This window comes from Echeneis naucrates, chromosome 11, assembly GCF_900963305.1.
Source record: "Echeneis naucrates chromosome 11, fEcheNa1.1, whole genome shotgun sequence".
Classification (NCBI taxonomy): Eukaryota; Metazoa; Chordata; class Actinopteri; order Carangiformes; family Echeneidae; genus Echeneis; species Echeneis naucrates.
Window position 1 is genome coordinate 14,769,086 of NC_042521.1, and position 23,087 is coordinate 14,792,172.

The 23,087-nt window shown below is 40.7% G+C and overlaps 1 protein-coding gene across 1 annotated transcript; it reads right to left on the reverse strand.

Moving 5' to 3' along the window:
• Positions 1-15,311: 15,311 nt before the first annotated feature.
• nrsn1l (neurensin 1-like) lies at positions 15,312-17,981 on the reverse strand. Its single transcript, XM_029514883.1, has 3 exons — positions 17,899-17,981; positions 17,385-17,537; positions 15,312-15,995 (listed from the first exon to the last, which is right to left on the reverse strand). Exons 1-3 carry the CDS (start codon positions 17,956-17,958, stop codon positions 15,579-15,581), a joined length of 630 nt encoding a protein of 209 aa, XP_029370743.1. The 5' UTR covers positions 17,959-17,981; the 3' UTR covers positions 15,312-15,578.
• Between the last annotated feature and the right edge of the window lie 5,106 nt (positions 17,982-23,087).

The window sequence follows — 23,087 nt, forward strand, 5'->3', positions numbered from 1 at the left end:
GTGTTGTTGTCACATAATGTTTTTGCCCCACTAGGTGGCGCTCTTCTGTCACACTTTCACCTCATGGTGTCAGACTGACTGATATGACTGCCTTAAACTGACTCACTGTATACAAAACAAATCGGCAAAGCTCATATTTTCTTGTTGGACTATTGTCTGTTTTGTTTACTTACTCATCTGTACATTTTGGTCCTGTTTATGCTCACGTTCTTCTCTCTCTCTCTCTCTCTCGTTTTTCTTGGATCCCATCTCCTCTTACACTACATACCTGCTATTGCTTTCATATTGGTTCATCTCTTCTGAGTCCACATGGTGGTGCCAGCTCCCTAAACTATACACGCCAGAGACCCCATGCACCACTGCCCACCTGATGGACAGGAAAAGCATTACCTCATCCCCTCCTTTCATTCCTTCAGGTAAAAATAGACAGATTAAGCCTGGGCTTTGATGAGAGAAACCTACAGAGGAGGTGTGGAAGCAGAGAGAGAGGGATCGAGATGGAGGAGAGAGACTAAATGGATCGTTCTGCTCCAAATCCAATTCCTAATAGCTGGAGGGAGGGTGGGTGGGAGGAGGGAGAAGAAAACAGTCAAAGAAAGGGGAGAGGGGCGAGTGGAGATATCACGTCTAACAATTAAGACCTGCCTTTGGGGTCTAAAGAAGAAGCTTTGTTGAGAACATATAAATTGCTCATTGGGCAATGCTTCTATACAGTCTTCCTCAGATACCTCTGCCTCAAAGGAATTTGCAATGAAAGACAGCAGCAGCAGCAGCAGCCCACAGCCCACCACGCAGGCAGGAATCTCTTCACACTGTTTCAGGGATCCATATTCAGCCATCATCCTGGCCAAGCAAAATCCCTCCTGCAGTAAACACAAACCTGGATCTAATCCCAGCTACAACTGCAGTGCGGGGTCAAAGATCCAGCTCAACAGTTTTTTGTTTTTTTTTCTTGCACAGGTCAAGTGGATGAGCCTCTTGACGGCCTATACCGAGAACTGATGCCGTTTGTTTATCCCTGACCAGGATGTCTGCACTTACAGTTACAATATTTTGAATCAAAGTTATATATAATACAGGATATTGGAATTAAATGGTTTTCCATTGGGGACCATTTTGTCATTTACTCCTGGGTATTGATGCAGTTATGTACACCAGGGCTGTGTATTAACCTATATGTTTATATATGTTCTTTAGCTGAAAGTATATTAACTATACTTACCCTCTCTTGTCTTCACACAGTTTCCCAGGTAGCAAAATAAAAATCCATTGCCTACACCTGGCCCGTATATTTCCTTATCCAGACAAATTCCAGCTGTTATTCTCCTGTATACTGACAGCAGCAATTTTTTTCTGCCCACTGCCTGAATACGTCCAGAGGTGAAGGTAGCATCAGACAAATTTACTCTCTAAAAGGTTAAGATCAGGGCTTTTAAACCAGGCGTGTGCATAGCCAGAAGACGCTGGACCAAAAATTTTTAGTTAATTTTTACTACCTGTCAATGACTGCATTTAACATCATTTAACATCATTTATATACATTTTTATATAAGTAGAAGAAAGGCGTAATTGAGTTCTGGAGTTTATTCGAGTTGTGGGAGTATATCAGACAGAAAAGTAGGAAACTATTGATCTAATGTATCTGAAAAATTATTCTCCAGGTCCAATTATGAGATAATCTCATCTTTGCTCTCAGGAATCCATCTTTTCCACCTTAACTGTAGGTATGTTTGGGCTTTGATTTCACCGTTGAGTTCCTGTTCAGCTACCATTATTTAATTACACTGTCTCAGTTTTAGTTGTGACCTGATTATCCATTACTATTCATTGCTACTGTGAAATATATTTCTGTGGGAGTGATTGATGCCACATCTAAGGAAGCATGTCAGCTTCTCCTACCACTCAACCTCAACTTTGTGGTTTCATCATCTGACTTCATTGATAAAAATAGTACATCAAATCACCACCAGTCTGAGTCTCTCTCCCCCCCCCCCCCCCCGCCCCCCCCCCCAGATGACAGCACCTACAATTGACAGCCTGTTAAGTCAGTCAAGGAAAAAAGCGCATGCCCGCAGCTTAGACACTTCTGAAGAGTTTTTTGATGTGTTCATTTTATTTTCTTTGATTCACTGGGAAAACTGTTTCCTGTTCTCAACTTCCGCTGAGCCTTTCACTCAGAATCGGAGCTGTCTATAGCTGTTATTTAAGAGGAAGGATGCCACTCCTCATCTGTTTATATTTGCCTCCATCTCTGGTATGCTGTACATTTAATCAACATCAACATTACAGCTTTCCTTTGATTGGCTGTCGGTTCAGCCCACTTCGTTCTGGTTGGGCGGAAAAAGCAACATGACATCTGTGGGCTGCCTGTGGAGGTTTTGTTCTCTCACTATAATTTTGTTTGGGATATTGCCCTCACACCACAGACAGCACTCCTCTTTTCCCTCGCGCGGGCTTTGTACACTTCCTCCTCAAAAAAACACAGCAATGTAGGTGTTGACAGGGGAATAAATGTTTCCAATCTGAATCACTTCCCATGTTTTTATGGTCCACCTCACTCACTTCTGAACATCTCTCCCCTCCTTTTTAATATCAAGCAAGGCACTAAACAGTAATTTATATGAAAAAAGGGACAGGCACTGCTGTTTGAGCCACAATGATTCTCCAATATCAAAATCACACCAAAGGCAATGCTGCTTTTAGAGAGCCGCTGTTGTTCGTTCCCATTTATGTTATGGCGCTCAAATATGATGTTGATTCAGAACACACTAAGCTAGCATTACAAGTACTGACATGCTGACATGAGTGGGCTTGGAATTTTAAAAGAAGGTCTGCTTTGACGAGCAGCTGTAAACCCTTTTAACTCACAGCGATGTAAAAAGGAGGTCCAAAGAAGAAGCTGTTGAAAATGAATACGCGCAGGTGCCTGCTCTCTGAGTGCTGCATATTGCTGGTCAATAGGTTGAGCTCATAGAACACCATATAAGTATAATTCATCCTTTATGTTTTCCACTATGTTGCATATATGTAGTGGAGAAACATATACTCAATCAAGGGACCCTCACTATAAAAGACGAACTGTGCTGAATGGAGTCCATTAGCCACTGAGACAAGCAGAGAGGCAACACTTGCACTCAGTGATGGAGAGATGATAAAGAGTGAGATTGTGGCTGAAAGGTTCAAGGCGAGTGCCAAGGAAATAAATCAGTACCCGGCTGATGCGATTGTTGGTGTTCGTAGAGGATGCGGAGTCTACCAGGTAGATCAGCCTGTCAGCAAATAGCAAGACAAGGACAATCACAGCGATGACAAATGTTAAAAATGGAAAGAGCGCTATAGGCCCATGTAAAAACATTTTGTGGGAGGTTGATAAAACATAATTCCAGTGATTTTTACTCTTTCACCCCATTTCCAACAAATCATAAATCTTTTTCATCTGCTGCTGACAATGTTGAAAATCAGGCTCTCGTGTTATAGATTTTTTTTTTCCTCCTGGGTTGTCTCATTTTTCAGTAAACAACCAATGCTATTATAACTTTTTGAATGACGGTATAAACCAAGTGACAAGTTGGCAGCCTCTGTGGATGAAAAATTAAGCAGGAAGTGCTTAAAGTTTCTTGAATGGTGCCTGATTCTAAAAGAGAGTCAGTCCCCCGAGTTCTTGACGTCTCTATATGGCAGGTGAATTTTTCCTCAACTGGACTTAAGATTCTGCAGACGTGGGAGGTGTGTGAGTGTATAGTGCCACAAACCGGCAAGCATCAAAATCTCAGCTCTTTGCCCATTTACGGATTAGCTGGGAGTCTGACAGAGCTAGGTATCGCAGAGATGGCGACACCCACTCCAAGCTTTAGGATCACTTCTCAGAAAATAAAGGGTTACATCAATTTATATATATAAAATAATAATAATAATAATAATAATTAAACAAAAACTGCTAGGAGTTGAAGTTAAGGCCCAAATGTGGCATTTGTGGGGGATTATTCTCAGTTGTGAACTAATGAACCTTTGGTGCTTTCTTGAGTGTTTACAGCAGCAGAACAGTGTGAGGGGCTGAGACAAGATCACCTCGAATGCTTATGGACAACAAAGACAACAAAGGAAAATGTTCCAGGCAGTGTATGCTGATGTGTCAAACACTATTTGGACCACAATGGAGTTCCATATAAGCAAAGTCAAAGTCTCAGCCTCCAAAGACAATCATAATTGGTTCATAATTGGTTTTGGTCTTTCCAAGGGCTTTATTGGAAATAGATCCAATATGAAATTAAAAGGCCTGTTTGTTTAATTGTATTTGACTAGAGTTCAGATCTCCATTCATCCACATGAGCTGAGATGCTGGTGTTGGGAAAATACATCACACAATCTAAAATGTCTCCTTTATAATACACTGAACAAGCCTTTTGGTCCATGTCACACAACCCATAGACTCTTAGTTGTGAACAAAGTGCACCTTTCGATCATGCATGACGCAGGAACAGACCCACTGAGTAACATGAAACGGGTGATTCAAGTGACAAAAATCTCTTCTTTCCTTCATATTTCATGTTTTATTGGCCGCTCCTTGCATCATGCTTTCCTATAGGAAGGTGCTTTACCCCTCGTTTTTAATGACATGACATCACTGTGAATGTCTTGTACCTTTGTGGTATGAAATATTATAACAAGTATGCCGGTTTTGTAAAGCTGATTAGAAAGCAGATGCGGGCCTAATTTATCATATCCAGTTACCGGATTCGCATTCCCATCCCGTTTCTGAATGGACAGGACGTCATTTTGCCTGCAGCAGCCTGTCAGTGGGAGTGAGGCCTGTGTGTGGTTGAATATGTTAGTGTGTGAGCGTCCATCCTGCCTTCATCATCAGTCCTTTTCACTGCAGCCATAATTACCACTGTCTGAGGGTAACCAACAGTGGCGGATCTCATTATGCCATGATATGGGTCGCGTCTGTATATACAGGCACACATACACTGCTTATTTACATATGAATGTATCCAGTTTTGCACAGACGCCCACAAGCAGGCACACACTCATCTATCCACCCGCCCACACGCACACACACACACACAAACACAGTATTTACATATAAAAGCGTTAATGTACTATACAGACATTACATAGTACACACACACAGCAGTCTATTCATACATGCACCTCACACATATGGGCTACTCATAAATTTAGACACTTCCGTCAGAAGGCCCTCGCCAGCCGACAGGGATATGAACCCAATATAGCATCCCAGAGATAAGCCAGTGACTCTGGAAGCAGAACTAATATTATTTGCACGGTGTTGAACGTTTATCTGGCGCTGCCTGCAAAGTGATGGTTCGGTGTCACTTTTGTTTAATAATGATGTGCCAATAGTAATATGCCTGCTGGCTGGAAACCTATTACAGTTCAAAAGATTATCCAAATACAATCTAATTTGGAATATTGCATTTTGACAGCCTGTGACTGGAGGAGGTGGGATGGTAATGCGATATTTTCTTTCCTTTTTAAAAATTCCAATTAACATTTTTAATGCTCAACAAACCAATGGTGACTGCAAATATGCAGAGGTGTTTGACTGTGCCAAATCTCCTGATGGGTTTCAGACAAAGGAGAAGGAAAAATAACTTGCACAATGCAAACTTTTGATTAGGTGAGTGCTGCGTTTGGGCTCTCCCATCAGTTGACTTTAAATTGACATTGCAGAGAAAATGATAATCTTTAAATATATTGCAGGAGAGGAAACACTGTCAAACTGCTAATACTCCATATAAACACAAAAATCCTTATTTTACATTCATCACTCTTATCGGGGATGACAGGGATGCCTGCTGTTGTCACACTAAGTGGGCTAATCTTATACACTACACACTTTAATATCACATACATTTACATTCATTGTCTGTAAATTAGCGCTAGGAAAATACTGATCATGCAGATACACTTTTATGACCTCAAAGTCTAAATAAAAAGAAAAACATTAGCTTAATGCAACTGAAATTGATGTTTAGATCCTCCATTTACTACGTACATCACATTTTTCTAATTCAAAGCAATAACTCAAAACACTACTTAGCACTTTATTAAGATCTGCCTTTGCGTACCTGCAGCCTTGAATTTAGCTACCTTATTATTATCTTCCTCTCATAAATACTTAAAAAAGATGGATCAACACAGTGGATAAAACTGCTGAGGATAAAAAAGGCAGACAGAAAAAAAAAGGCTAGTTATTAAAATTAAGTTATTAAAACAGGAATTAAAATCCACCTTAGATCGTCTACATTGTTATATATCATCAATATCTCATGTTTAATGTATTACTGAAGTTATTTTGTGATGGAGTGTTTTAATTTCCTTTTTTTCCCTATTATTTCTATTAGACCTAACTCATCTACAGCAGTTTTCTTATTTCCTGCTCTTGTGTGGATGACTTTTGACAACCAGTGGAAAAGCGGTTGAGTTGTTGTTTCAATCACAGTGGGTGTGTGGTCATAATTATATCACAAGACTGTAAAATTAAGCTTTCATCCAGCTACTGGCTCCAGCCATGACTCCAGAATTGTGTGTGTGCGTTTCTTCACTTCCACGCGTCTTCAATCGTAGTTGATCTGCCAAACTCCATGGCAGTCCCTCTCTCAGCTGCTCTGCAAATCTAGCATACCTGAGTTATTTCCCGTGTTTGTTTCCTTTACTAGATGCTGTGCTCGGGATTAGCTGCGTCCTCTTCCCCGTTGTGTCTCCCTGTCAGCCCGTGTTGCTTCAGTTTTCCTGTCTGCTTCCTCACTTATCTGTGTAACGTCTGCCTTCACCTCCCTCCCGTCTTCACCACTGTGACGATTACCCTTTATCCTTCAATAAATCTGCTTTTCTCTACCACCATGCTGTCTTAGTCCAGAAACAATGCGGCTGGAGCAGACTTATCTGTTCATTAGTTCATCATCAACAGACACAGGCTGTCTCCATCGCTTCGTGGCTCCTCGGGTCACACAGACAGACCAGCACGGTCAGGTCCTCTGTGATATAGTCAAAACTCAGCAGACTCTCATCTCCAGTGTTTCCCACTTCAGCTGCCAAGATGACCTGCTGTTGTCGCAGCCTCTCCTCCATCACTACACAATATCCGCTGAAGTGTTCTTCACAGAGAGCCTTTTGTTCTTACACCCCAACACTGCACCATTTGTTTGGGGCCTTGCCAGCATTTACTTATCATTTGGGGTTGCATATGTGATGTGGTTGTGACCCTCAGTGGGTTCAGTATTGTGGGGTAAACAATCAGCCCATTGGTACATTTTGTCGGGAAAGTTTGACTTTTTAGCATCTTGATGAAAGTTTTTCCACGTTCCTTTCAAGGTAAAGCTCCTCCACCTCTGTTGAGACTAGCAGTCTGCAGCATGCAATATGATTTAAGATTCCAGCAGCGGAGAATGACATTGGAAATGAGCTCTTTTTCTTGTGAGTGAGAATCCCACTCGCTTATCAAGCTCTTCTTCTGGCTTGGGGCTGAGACACAGTAGTTTGGACCTATCGGTTTCCTCTGATGAAGGGACACTTGGCAGCAATGGGTGTTTCTTTGATGTGAGGACAACAAGAAGTAACATGGATGCTGCTTAGGAGCGTTTCTATATTTGGAAGAGCAAAAAAGAAAAAGAAAAAACACAAAGGCTTTGCCAGGTGGGGAGATATTTTTGCTCTTCACATGACTGGTTCTGGGTTTGATTTACTGGATTCACTGGTAGTGAACAAATAAGTCAGAGTGATTCAGAATCCAAATGGTTGAAGTTAGCCCGTAGCAGACAGTGATAGATAGATGATTCATCCAATTACCTGCCAAATTTTTTTGAAAGCAACTGCCTTCTTCTAAACATTTTCCTACAAAAGCCTTCCCAGATGGTTTGCTACACAGCACCATCTGGGAAGCCCCTGCAGTGAATGTCTCTTTTAAGATGAAAATGATCCATTCCAGAGTGATACCATCGATATTTAAACAGCAAAACAACTAGCCCTGTTGTTAGTAGGCTACTCAAATGTCAGTTTCCCCCAAAATTCATGGATGCCCAGAGTCATCTCCATCAAATAACACAAACACAGCATCCAAGTGCACAGAATGAGAGAGTTAGTAACTTAGATGTTTGCTTACAAAAGTAACAGAAGAGAGCACTGTGTAAGTTAACATTGCCTGGCAAATATGCAGCCAGCTCTGTGATATGTTATGCTGATAGGTGCAATCATTTTGTGCTACTTTCTTTTCCATATCCACATCATGCAGTTTCCACCATCGGAAGTCCTCAGTCACGTTAATGACACTTCCTTGATCATTGCGCTTTTGCTTGTTCTGGCCCTCTCTTCTTTGGCTACTGCTCTGCCCCCTCTCCCGCTTCGCATCAGGATTATGTTGTGGCATATGCAATGCTATTCCGCCATTGCTGGAATTTTCCCTTCCCTCCCCATGTCAGGGGCTCTTCCTGCGGCGCAACACTGTTTGAGACACACCGACAGGGCCAGAAAAACCTGTATGGATGTCTTGCGACGTGAATTCGTCAGGGTTTGTCTGATGACCATTAGGACTGAGTGTTGCAGACGACACGACTTTCACTGCATTTCATCCATTAAAAGGATTCTAACCTTTTATTACTGGTGAATTTTGGAGATTTTAAGCCACCTCAAATTCTCCAGTAGTCAGGCCCAGGGGCCAGAATCTCAAAATAAACCCAGTGGGCTGTCGGGCTTTGAGCACATCAGTGAAAACCTTAGAGGTATTTTAAAATGAATGATTATATTGCTACAAAACAAAACAGAATATCCTGCAATGCTTATCAATGACAGGCAGCATCGTTATTCTGAAATATACAAAAACAGAAAGTCTTTTGAAATGGAGAGACTGTCACTGTAGATTGAACGATTAACTGATTGATTGGCTGAGCATGAGTTAGGCAAACACATCAGTAAAGCTAAGCTTTAGGAGGACTGTATGTTTGTCTTTTCAGGATTTGTTGCACCAATACAAAGTTGACATTTTGCATATAAAATGTTTCCTATATGAATCATATTTGTCTAGACTGTTAGCGTGCCGATCACTTACAACACATCCATGAAACATTTTCAAAATGACCATTCGCGTCGGAACGCGTCCTGCAACTGGATTAGCATCACTTAAAAAAGCACACCAGTGCTCAGAGTAACAGAAAATAGGCTCAGAAGTAATCAAAATTAATTTAGACTAAATTAAGGGAATACTTTTTTCATTGATTTGGTCAGGTTTCTTAATTAAGGGAGCTTAATGCTAATTTAGTCGATTTAACAAGGTCAATAACAGTCATTTTATGGTTGCCATCCTTTTCTCAATTCATTTCAAATTAACTTTTTACTCTACATTTGTGAAAAACTGCTTTTCTTCTCATTTCCAAGGCGTCAACTTGCGCTCATAATAAGACTTTCTGCCTCACATAATCTGTTGTGCTTTAATGCTAGAGAACCAAACAGGACTTTTACAGTAAAATAAAAGCTGATTTATTTTTATGATATTCACTAACTGACATGACTTTCTCCATATTGCCGTATATACTATTAACTCCCTGCACATACACTGTACAGCATGTGGCCTGCAGCTGAGTATTTCCTGGTGATGGACGGTATAGTGCATTATGCTGCTCAGATAAGAATTTGCCCGTTGCAAATGCTTAGATTGAGCTGTGGTTGTGGAGGCAAATAGCATTACTTCATGTTAAGATGTGTGAAACATCAGCGTGGTCAGCCATAACCATTTCTCGCATTTTGATGAGGCAATGTGAACACCTGCTGCTGCTTCACTTGTAATGGAGCTATGCTCACTTTTAGTTTGTGTAAAAGAAAATGTTAATTTCAGCGTGAAGGCATCCAATGACAAATGGAAGTGACAGAGTGAGTCTCTTTGGCTGGCTTCTCTTCCTGCAGCATGAGACTTCACAATGGTCACATATGTTTGACAATGGCATCTAAAGAAAAAAAGAAAATCCTCCATCTTTCCTGAATCCAGAGACATCTCAATATTCTATGCATTTTTTTTTTTTCTGTCACACTTAAAGTCAAAGGGTTTAAGACCATTTATTGGACCAAATGTGGATAATAACTCCTTGGCAGTTCCCCAAATGAATCCAAGCTGTGCAAAAATCTGAAGAAAGCAGATTAAATCCTCCCAAGAGGTGCGATGAACACACTTGAGCAGATACAGATGACTGAGATACTGGAAGCACATAAATTCACAAGGCAACAGATGCCATTCAAAGTATGGCAATAAGAAACTAGAAAAGGGGGAGGAGGACGGTGGGCGATGGGGTGAGAAGTCAGCAGAAAGGGGGGGAGCAGGAGCGGAGCTGGTAGAAACAGAAACAGCAGCAGCGGTATGAATGACTGCCAGATGATAAACATTACCTCGCTGACTGGAATGTGATTGGTGATTGTTTCAATCTGCAATTAATTACATTTATGCTTCGTTTGCACAGCAACAGCGATTTCCAAAAATGCTATGTGTGATATGTCACTTAGAGACGGAGAAGTTGTGACTGGTAATAAAGAAACTAAACCCAGTATTGTCTATTATTTTCTTCACTATTTCAGTGTATGATTCTAGAATGGGCAAATCTACGAAATTCCATTCCATCCATCTGTTTCCGGGTCACAGGTAGTGCTGGAGCCAATCCCAGCTCACACTGGGTGAGGGGCGGGGTCTCCCTGGACAGGTCACCAGCCCATCACAGGGCCAACACACTGAGACAGACAGAGACCAACAACCACTCACACTCACACTCAGACCTACGGACACTTTAGAGTCAGCAGTTAACCCAAACATGATGTCTTTGGACGGCGGGAGGAAACCGGAGTACCCGGAGGAAACCCACCGTTTCCAACCCTTTGTGTTACCAATATATCTGTCAGATAAAATAACATTCCTCCACTTTGCGAATGACTTGACCTGCTGGCAATGTGGCAGTGAAGATGGCAAAATTCTTTCCATGATATCTGATACAGACATTCACTCTCCCCTCAGGGTGTATAGTAATGACTTTGTGATCGCTTTACAGCAAGTCTTTCTCGCCAAATTCAATTCTGGGGAAGAATACACAGCTTGTTTTAACCCAGACTCTCTCTCATCTTATTCAGTCTTATAATTTTTACTTTTTTTTTTTATTTTTTATATATATATACATATATATGTTTTCATTGACATTGTCTGGTGATACTGTGTCCCCCACCGTAGCTTCTTATCATAGTCCTATATCATCAGTTTTTATAAGTTTCACTATCGCTACTTGATTTCAATTCACAGCTGTTTGCTTACCCGGACTGGTAAGCAAACAGCTGTGAATTGAAGAAGCAATTGCAAGTTCAGCATCAAACTTTATTCCCTTATTCAGCAACAGCAACGTTTGACTACATGTCTCCGCCTGAGTCTCTCTCTGTGTCCCGTCTCCCATCCTATCAAATAAAAGCATATAAACTGCCAAAAAATAATTTAAAAACGAAGCAAAAAACAATGACTGATGCTCTTGCTAAGCGACAATCACCGCCATCTGCTTCCAGCAAGAAACACAATTTGGAAAATGACAAACTCACAAACTATTAACTTTCCCTCCAGTGCTCAAAGAATAATGAAGTTTAGATTCATGGTCCGGCATATTACCCCCACCGTCACCAGGTCTTCTGTTTTCAACTTCCAAAGCAGTAAATATGTCATTGTGCTGTCACATGTTCTGCTTTGTATTACATTTGTTGAAATATGAACTCATCCATAATCAAATGAAGCCGATACAGATGTTGTTTACACAGCATTTACAGCTTTTGTTTACCTTTGAAAACTCCACTTAGCACATTTTCTCTATGACCTTTACTGTCAGCTACTTACTTTAAATACACATAAGCTATTGCTCCCCCACCCTGATGCTTACTTTGTATTTTCTAGGCATAGAAGTCCTGCAGCAAAATCCTGCCAACAAATATCTTAATCAAGCTTTCCAGCTGAAATAATCATTGATCCAAACGCTTCAGATTGTGAACCCTGTAACTGGCAATTTTTTTTTTTTTGCAGATGACTGTCTAAAGACATACTTTGGTACCCGATAGCACACACAAGCTGAGAAACACTACCGCTTTCTGTTTTCCACAGCAGATGAGAAGTTACAGTATCATATCACTGCAGCAGGCGACCAGAGATACAACGCGCGCACACAAGCACACACACACACACCGAAACACACACTGGGATGGATGGGTCTGCCAATCAGATGAGCAGACTCCAGTCCAATCCACGGCTGTGCGGTTCTCTCCCACAACAGGGTGACTCACACTTGGAGCTTTTTCACTCAGCGCAGCGGAGCGTATCAGCCTCCATCTTCACAGGAAACACTTCCACCGATTCCACTTTTCTATCTCATTATGCACTTACATACACTTGCTAATAAACCGAGCATGGCCAAATCAGATGGGCAAACATGCACTCAGAGTGTGGAGGGGCCAAGTTGACAACAAGGAAATTCCCATGATGCCACAGATATAATGTGCTGATAATTTTGGCCCAGGAATAAAGAAGGAAGGATCTCAACATGATGTAATAATATATATATATATGGTTGAAAATGAATAAAATTATGATATTAATTGTGAATTTTTTGGTACAGCTGTGATTTGATGGTAATCGTAACAGGGCATATTTTATAAAAGCTCTTAATCACATTGAAAAAGGACAGCATCAGTCCGGCAGTTAGATATTTACCCTTAACTAAAGCAAAACAAAATATTTTTCTGAGCACAAGCTGGGACCTGGAATATATGCGATTGTGGTTTTACATGTACTGTTTCGATTGGCCAGAGTTAGGTATCCCTCCTGTTAGCGTGTGAGATGGAAGAAAATATGAGTCACACTTGTAGCTGTGACTCATCTCACTAAAGCAACAAGATGTACTCATTCACACATTAATACTTCTTTCTCTCTCACACAAAGATACACACACACACACGCTTGTACACATGCCCACAGCTAACACTCTACATTTCACAAACAAATTCTATGAATATATTTTCAACCATACATGTATACAAAACTATACATACTAGTACTCACTCTTGCAAGCATATGCTGCTATTATTTACTATTCTGCGTCTTGTTATTCTTCCTCAGTGACATTTGACATTTTTTGTAAATTATTATTGAATTTGTTGTGTGTTACTAACCATTCTGCACATATCCTATAGGCTATGTTCAGTTTTTCTAGTCAGAGAAGTGTTTGTCTGGTTGTTGGGACTTTTAACAAAACTTGGACATGGATTGGCTTTCCACAACTTTCCACAATGTACTCACTAATTCAAAACAACATGCTCATTGGTGTGGTAAAACATACAATACAACGAGGTCTTTAAATTCCTTACTAATCTTTAAATCAATGGCCACTCTGTGGCTGTTTACTGAAGATGGTGACTGTGCCAAGTTGATCTTGGAACTTGACTCACCTCATCTTGGACTTGGACTTTGACTCGGGTAATATGAACTGAGCTCTCATTTGACGACTCTGACTTGAACACGGGTCATACTACAGATTTCACAAACTCTTGACTAGCAAGTCGACACAACTCTACTCACCTTTGTTTTTCTGTCGGGCAAAAGTTGTTGATCCGAACTGGATCTCGGTACGATTGGTAGTAGCAATGGTGGCACAAGTAGGTGACAAGATGCACGGTATTGGTCATTTTTGTGAGATAGGATGTTCTGAACAAACCTGGCATTTTTAAACAGCCCAGAGACTGCAGACACCTCAGTGTTCCCTGCTAAGTTTCTGGTGTTTTAATAACAGTTTATGTTTAGTGTTGCTTTGGCTCCATATAATATTATATATGCAAATGTATAAAATGTCTCACTTTGAGACTGTTTTTATCTAGCAAGTAGTGAGAAAAAATATTTTAGCTTTTAGAAACATTACACATAACCAACTCCCCTAAAGTGCCTCTTCCCAGTTTGGGTTGAAGTCATACCCTCAACTTGTCTGTGCCTTTTGGCTTACAAGTGCTGAATGACTGTAGTTTTATATAATGGGGCTGTAAATTGTGAGACTCAATCAGGTTCTTTGTGCCTGTTGCTGCGCTTTGTCAGCTTATTGTCAGCTTATTCTTGCCTTTCTCCCTTTTTTTGCACTTATCACACCTTCATGGGAAGTAGCCTGATGAATGCTACCATGTTCACATGCCATTGTCATGTCACACTTGTTGAACCAGTTGTGGTTTGCAATTGAAGGAGCCTGCCACAGTGCCTGAAAATGGCAGATGAAAACAACGTTAGGAGTGTCAGGATTGGCATCTGAAGCAGCATATATAGATATATATATATACACATATATTAATATTTATTACATATTTATTACACTGCAACAAAGGGAACCACGGCCTTCAGTTCAGTCAGTCAGATCACAAGTTTATTTTGATTTGGCCCAGACACCCACATTTCAGACCATAGTCTTCATTATAGCCAATAACTCAGTACAAAAATGCAAAACAGCATCCAGTGGAATTAGTGCAGATAAAACAGGTCGTTACGTTTCTCTTTTTCTTAATGTCTACTCTTTTATTCAAACCAATTTAACTAAACTGGAGGACCCAATCAAACAGATGGCCTCTAAGGTGCCGGTGCGAAATCCCCTCACCTCAGCAGTTCACCATTTACTCACTGCTACTGTGTATGCATGTAAACAAAAAATCTGATTGGTGCGAAAATGGAGAGAGGTGATACGAGGGACCAATCAGAAATGAGTCTTTGTTCAGAGTTGAAAATAGAGCACTTGAATCCCAACTGTTGCCTGGAGACACAGATTGCAGGCAATTACAGAGCCAGATTATGGTGGGGAGAAAATAGGCGATGTTGTCAATGAAGCACAAATTTGCGTGCGTGTGAGTGGGCGTGTGGGTGAGCAGGTGACTGTATATGTACCGAACAAAGCCGGCTGAACATGTGTATGTGTGGATATACGAACATGTAGACACTGAACTGTTAATGATTCTTTTTACGTGAGCACATCTCTAAATGTCCTTTGAGGACATGTGCTGGGAGGGAAATACAAGCTTTTTATGCGACACATAGATGATACAATTACCAATTAAAAAAATAACAAAAGCACTGAGTAAAAAAAAAAAAAAACAACTATTCAAGTGCTGGGTAAAAATATAATTTTCTACCATTACTCATTGGGATTCAGCTCTGAGTGTCAGGGGAGAAATTATTGTCTATATGTTTAAAATATAAGACTTGCACAAACACAGTCTATGGTCAACAGTTATATCCCTGTTTTATACTACAAGGTGTTCTCTGAGGTTTTTGTTTGAAGTCCTGGGGCCTTCATATATTTTAATTTGATTGTATTTTTCAAAAAAGTAAAAAATCTCTGACCTGAAAGGAGTTTAAAATCTCCGTCTACATCTTTTTTTACTGAAATATCCAGTTCATGAAATGAACTCCAATTTGCATGCTCAAATGAAACATTTTTCATTTTCAAACAAAGGTCTGACCTTGTAGATGAGGCCCCTGGACCACAACAAAAGCCTTTCCATCATGTAGCACAGCTGGGATCTTTTTAAGAACTGAGCTGCGCATTTTCCACTTTTGCCAGAGTGACAGGTACCTTCCCCTCTTCGATACCTGGTGACTTAGTGACCACATCTCCCAGATCCCTAAATCCCCTCCAGCCCTTTGACGGCAACTCTGCTCCCTGCTCCCACTCTCCTGCGCTGCGGAACAGCCTCTCCTTCAGGTTGGCCCTGGGAAGGATCCACATGACAAACCCCATCACTGCCAGGGCCGAGCCCATGCAGGAGAGCCCGATCCCGGCCGCAGCGCTCATGTGCAGCCCTCTGTTGTAGCTGACGGCCTGGGTGTCCACAAAGAACAGGTCCCCCTCCCCAAAAGATTCAATTTTCTGGGGAGTGGAGTAACCGACTGACAGGCTGGCAATGCCTGCGGTCAGGATCAGGAGACCCAGAGCCAAGAACACCTGGAGGGAGGAGAGCGAAACCAGATGCTGTAATTTGTGCGGTCCACTGGGATCCTTCCTCACTGTTCTACTCTCCTTGTTAGGAAAGGTCATTTTGTTGTTTGTGATGCAGAAATATCCAAATTGCCAAACGGGCACGGAGTTTGCATGTAATGCTTCACCTTTACAAATACCACTACAGCACTGCCTGCAGTTCATCATGGTTTAAAATGAACTTTGTGCACCATAATACACAAATATATCAGTGGGAGATTTTTTATGCTCTTTTCAGTGCTGATGCTCGTCGCGGGCCAAGGAAAGCAATCATCAGGCTGATTCCTTCCCCAGGCCAACACTGGGGTCGGCTGTGACAAGTACCACAAAGAACGGGGAATTTTGGGAGTCCAAATTAAGGAAAAATAGGGAGAGAAGAAGAAAAAAAAAATCAACAACCTTGAGAGAAAAAAAGAATAAAAATACACCTTTGCTACAGCTCAGTGGCCATGAATTGCTTGAAGTGGCACCGCCCAAGGATTTGCATTGACAGTAAGCCTGAAAAGAGGGCTTCACTAAGTTAATGGATGCAGTCACCAAAAGGAGGACTAATAATGGATCCAGTTCATGCGAGTAAGTCATTGTAACGTTACTGAACAAATTACTAAAGATAAAATAAAGGCCAGTTTTACAAGGCTAGTGTGTACAAGGAGACACTCATGTGAAAACCTTGTCTCAAATTTATGAGTGAACAAATTCTGCGTATGTTCAATGAGACCATTTTCAAACCCTGAGCTGCAGATCCAGTCTAAATAAAACACACAATGAAGCACACACAAAAGGAGATCAGTCCCAGCAGCCTGTCCCACCACTCGGATTTAGATGAGAATTCTTTTTGGAAAGAAAAACTATGGAAAAAGCTGAAATATCCTGAACTCAGACAAAGGTTTATAAGATGTTTTTAAGAGACTTGTTGACCTCTGTTGAGGAATTTGATAAATTGCAAATGTGAGAACTACAAAACAGGATGATACCCAACATGGTACAGTTATGGGACATTAGCTACTGACTATAATGCTCTGACCAGTCAGGGTATGACCCCGTGTCTCCCTAAAGAGTCATTACATGTTGGATACATTATTTCCTGTGTGACACTGACGCCATTTGTGGGTTGAATCACTTACCATTTACTCACATAAATCAGTAATTTATATTTATGTAAATGAAATGTCAGAGTAGTGCTGATTGAGAATGACAGAATGAGTCTGCTGTCAATTTCCTCGACACATTTCATAGAGTTGTAATAAGTTCTTTATTGTTGTATTTCCATTATATGTATATATATATGAAACTGACAAAGGCTGTTGGTGAAGTTTTACATGCAGGAGCAGAGATGAGATGTTTTGTGGCATTTACCTTCCAGACGGCTGAGTTCCACCACAAGGCTGACCTCTGGCTCTGGACGAACCCCTGGTCCTCTGGGTCTCTTTCCCACATGGAGGATGAGCACTCCTCATAGAAGTGGTGCAGATAGGAACGAACCCCAAACTGAAGACAGCTAGAGCCTGCCTGGTGCAGAAAAATGGACGACTTTACAGTATTGTTCGAAGAAAGTACACAACCTCCAAGCTACGGGCTTTTTAATAAACTTGAGTATTTGATAAAATGTGCTTTAATGAATATTATATTGATATATTTTGATACTGAATTGACAATAATATAACTTTATTATGTGGGCAATTATATGTGAAAGCTGCCTCATTATTGGGCACATTAAGAGGCTGCAGAAAACAGCAGCCAGAGTACAGTGCTGTTTCCACTTACACTGTGATGTGTGAGCACTTATCTACAGCCCTACCACACTATATTAAATGTTCCTGCTGCTTATCGTAAGATTAAAATCAAACAAAACCCTGAATTCAAAGCTCACCTCACTCCCAGAGGATTCTCCTCCTGAGACAGAGGCACAGGCCTCGGAGCACAGCACCATCACACCTCACGCACCTTTTGGACCTGTGGTAAAGACCCAGATGCAGATACTTCAGAATCTTGAGGTGATTGATATGTATTCATGTCGGCTGCTTGGCCGTTGTAACAAAAACACAGTTTGTCTACTGAATATGGATTTCATCCAATAAAAGCCTCCCTCCCTTCAGAGACCCGTCATAAATCTTGGCCTATGTCGTCAGGTTGGCCCAGTTATTGTTACTGCGCTCAATGTGAACAATTGACGGCTGTTGTGGCCCTGAGGTGGCTCTATTACCACCCACGGATGAATCACACGTAAGCAAGTACATGCACACTCTATTCCTCCTCATATGCACAAATGTCCCTCTGTTGTTATTCTCCCGAGGCAGTCAGATTGATTTCTTCCATTCTTCGCCTTCAAACTGTTTTCTCTGAGCGGGCACACTTGCCTGATGTTCGTCTGCGCTGTACAGTAAGATCGACCCGAATACAGCTGAAACAACATAATAGTGAAAACCAGATCAGTAATCAGCGGAAGAGGACTCACAGCACAGCTTCAGACAGAATTCTGGCTGAAGGTGAAATCAGGAAAACACAAGAAATTAAACTTGTGACGTCAATTAAAAAAGAGAACGTTGAGAAAAGACTAGTCGAAAAAATAAACAGAACATCTAAACTCTGCTGTTATAATTGCCTGTTTGAAATTAGCAGCTGCTGTTTGTGCATTTACCTTCCTGGGGGAAGCTTTTAGAAAGAGCATTTCAAAACGATTGCATCGCTCTGCGAATGAAGAACTGAATATAGCCATGACTTCATCAACTAAAAGAAACTCATTTTATTGTATTAACAGCCCATTTATTTTCCTCGTAAAGAGAATGATCTGACCTCTTTGGCAAATGTTTGCACAGTTGGAAGTTTGAATTCGAAAGAAAATGAGGTATGAAGGTCCATAACAAAGGAAAACGTTGTATTGATTTTATAGAAAAGTATATATATGGAGTACAAAATCCGATTATCACTGAAACTTTGTACATGAATCGAGTATTTATATCTAACATTACAATTGTGGATATAACATACTACAGTGTATTTTACTGCTACCTCTTATTTACCATATACTGCATTACTACCATGCAATCATGTTAGAAATAACTGCATTAAATGAAATGATCAATAAGGGGTCAGACTGTATGAGTGCTAAAATGTAATTATTGGACACTGGCTATTTAAATAACATTATTATATTGGTACATGATGTGAATAATAATAATAAAAAAAAAGAGCATTTTTCTTGTCACCAAAATGTTTTCTCTTGTTACAATCTTTTGAAATAAGATTGATGAACAAGATTATATTGATGATCATTTGGTTGCTACAATATGATCATAAAAAAACACAATTCAACAACACTTAAGTAAGACACCTTTGATTTCTCTCTATTTGTGTTTTCAAGGATTAAACCAACAACCTTTTACAAATGAACTTTCAAGTCGTGGCTCCTTGACTTGCTTTGCACAAGTTGCCTGTGGTTCCATCAAAGAGGTTTCAGTAAATAGCTGTTGGAGACCTAAAGATGTACAATTATCTACAAAGAGGGTCCAAAAACCAAAGACAGAGTAGTTGAGCCCTCTGTTTTTTCCTCATGAACCCACCGGCTTATTATCTGAGCCTTTAGTTTTTTTTTGAAAGGGCCCATCTCAAACATCCCTAACTCGAAATAAAACTAGCTGCATTTCGACCTGTCTGAACGCGAAATGGATCATCACAACATTCAGCTGTAAAAAATTGCTGCTGCCAATGTGATATTTTGTTCATGAGGGTAACATCTCTGTAATGTCAACGCATCAAAGTAGTCTGAGACATATCCAGACATTAGCCAGAGCGCTGTCCGTGGTGCTGAGAAGTTCCCACCTACTTTCCTCAGTCCAGGTTTAACCCGGGTTAATGGGCTGTTCAGCACGGATTTGTCTGGCGGGATCTTGGAACAGTCCGAAAATGCAACAGGCTCTATTTCCTGTAACGCCAATGTTCAAGATTTCTGCTTTTCCCTTCTTATGCTAAAGCCCCCCAAAACTGGACGCAAAAAGGTCGGACTTGAACTGGACTGGTTGAAAGGTCTTTTTGAAACGGACAGACAGACAGTGGTGGTCATACCGTCTCAGCCCGGCACACACATGAAGTGAGTGAGTCATCGCGGCCACACAAGCCTCTCTGTCCGTCTCACACTTTGTTTCAGCCCTTTGCAAGCCGCCGGGTTTCTCACTTTCTGTCCTCTCTCCTCACTAACAGACTTCACGACGGGACGAGCGGTCAGTCTTACCCCTCTGAGGCCGGAGTGTGCGCTCTTCTCACTGGGCATCCATGTGCTGTCGGACCAGTGGATGTCCTCAGCCGCTGCTGCTGATGAGAATCAGCTGATAGGAGACACTGAGCATGCGCGTGGATAGCGGTTAAAAAAAAAATAACAAACAACAACAACAACAAACAAAATAGCAACCCCCCCTCAAAAAAAAAAAAAAAAACAGACTCAATCAAAACAGTCATAAATTGTTACTAAGAAGTTTCTCTTGAACTTTTTGTTGCCAAACAAAAAATAACAGCATCCTCATAAGCGTTGCATCTGTCAGGTCCAAAGTACTGGAAACATATTCCTTACTTCATTATCTTTTACCCTCTACAAAATATAGAAGCCACATGAAAAACTTAAAAACCTACAGGGAAAAGGAGAAGCTATAAAACCTGAAATGTGTGTCTATATGCTGCAACAGATTACGGAATCAGCCACTCTCAACTCACTATTGGGTACAATGGATTCACGAGCTGCCTAAAGGAATGTTTAGTGGTATTATATGAAAGCCAGATTAAGAATCCCTATATATTTATTCATATAGTCTGTGTGCAGCGCTGCTTTCAGTTATTCAGAAGCGATGAGCCTTTTGAAACCCCCCCCCCCCCGGCACATTCTGCACCTGTCTAGATATGAATTAGTCTGAAAGGGTTTGCAGTATTTGGCCAGAGATGCTTGGTTGTTGAAGTTGACCAAAGCTTTTATGAAGTGACCTCATATTTGAGCCTGTGTCCTGAACGGTGCCACTGAGTTACAGCCAATATCAGTCCAAAGTCAATTAGCTGTTTAGCTTAGCATGGCTGTAAAGTCGTGAAGGCCCTTTCACACGCACGCACACACACACAAAAAAAACGAAAAAAAAAAACAAAACAGAAGCTATCAAAGTGCAAATCCATCCACGAGACAGTGTTTCCGATGATGTCACCAGGGTTACGGGCAGGCACAGTCAGTGTTTTGGGGGCTGAAAATTAAAAGGTTGAATTTTAAACATTGCATTCCTTTAATTATGACACAAGGTCTCTTGTGAGGGCCTGTGGCTTCATGGAAGTGCCCCGGCTTGAAATGTTCAGAAATCACACGTTGGTATAATGTTCAGATGTTGACATAAATTCAGAAGCCCGTATTTCATCACACGTTTTTATTTATTTCAAGCTCTCTGATTACACATTTGTGTAAGCTGCTTATTGGACCATTTTTGGCCTCCAAAATAGTTGTGATGTCCCAACATCATATTTCTGTAGACACGTGTTAAACTGAGATTAAAGGTGAGTACAGAGAAACTCTGCCTCTTTGGGGAACAGATGTGAAAATGTTTTTTTGAGCAGAGAAGTTTAGTTTTCCATGCAAGGTAATGATAAACCAGCCTAACACAGTGTTATTTTAACAACCTTTGCGCCGGGTGTTATTAAGAAGAAAAGAAAAAAACATGTTCAAGGGATATTGCAGAAAGTAAGATTTCATTTGTAAGGTACATTTGCAAATTTCTTACAGTTTCACAATTGAGTCCTTTTGTCTGACAGTGACTGATATTACCTTTGAGCTTCGTATTTTTGCCTCTGTGAGAAGTGTTTTATAAACCATAAAAGACTCTCTCTCTCTCAAACACACACACACACACACACACACACACACACAGAGTTTTTTGTATAACCAAGTGACATTATACCAGGAAGAGAAAATATTTCCATGGTGACGAGTCCAACAAGGTCAGACTCAGGAAGTAAGCGCTAGGTGTTGATTGGCTGATAGATAATTACACTTCCCTTAAAGATGATGTGCAAGCAGGGTTTTTTTTTTTTTTTCATGTACTCTGTTTAGAAGCTGTTGTAAAGCATTATCAGTCATTTCAGCTGCATGCCTTGCTGCCCTTATTGCTTCCTTTTTCACCAGCTTGGGAGATTTATCCTTTGGTGTGATAAATTATGCATTGTGCTTGTCTGATACCTCAAAAATAACCTGTGAATCAACCCGCACCAGCCCTGAAACCCGAAAATCCACTCACGGTGTGGTGGAACAGCCGTGCCATCGTGGTAATTACTTGCGAAAAGCCCTTCATTTATTGTCTCATCAAACAGAAATGGTAAAGAATTTTCCAAAGCTACAATATTTAGGTTTGTTGACTGGGAAGACTTTCATCTGCTCCACCTGTGTAATCCTTTTCAGCCTGGTGGAGATGGTGGCAGATTTCCCAGAATGAATTTAATATTTGACAAGTTGGTAATTCAGTCAAGTGATAAGTGACAAATGGAGATGTTCACACTTATGAGAGTTTCTAGACTGCCTCATGCTTTCATACCTCTGCTTCTCTTTTTATTTCATATTGAATGTGCAAAATGGCTGCTATTGCTACTGCTATAACTTAAAGTAATAACTTAGTTTTTTGGCAAATGTGTTTAGCTTCCCAAATATTACAAGAGCACCCTCATTGCTGGCAGTTAGCTCATGTTAGCATAAAGTTAGCCTATCTCACTCCAAAGGTTTAGAGAAATCTGCCTACTAACATCTTCAAGGCTGTATAATTGACACCAAATGTTTAATATGTTTAATGTTAACTGCCACCATACATAACTTGGCACATACCTGCTTTATTGTTAGCTAATTGTTGTTTTTATACTTTCTGCAATGATTAAAGCTGCCATATGTAAATATTTCAGTTTAAAGAATGAACTCTAACCGTCACCAAGATGTGAAAAAATACGTTTTGTTATGTCTGAAGAAGTGAACACGCTAACCAGCTGGTGCATCCAGAATAGGACGTGATATCAAGTCATGGAAGGGAATTCATATTGATATTGAGCTCGTGA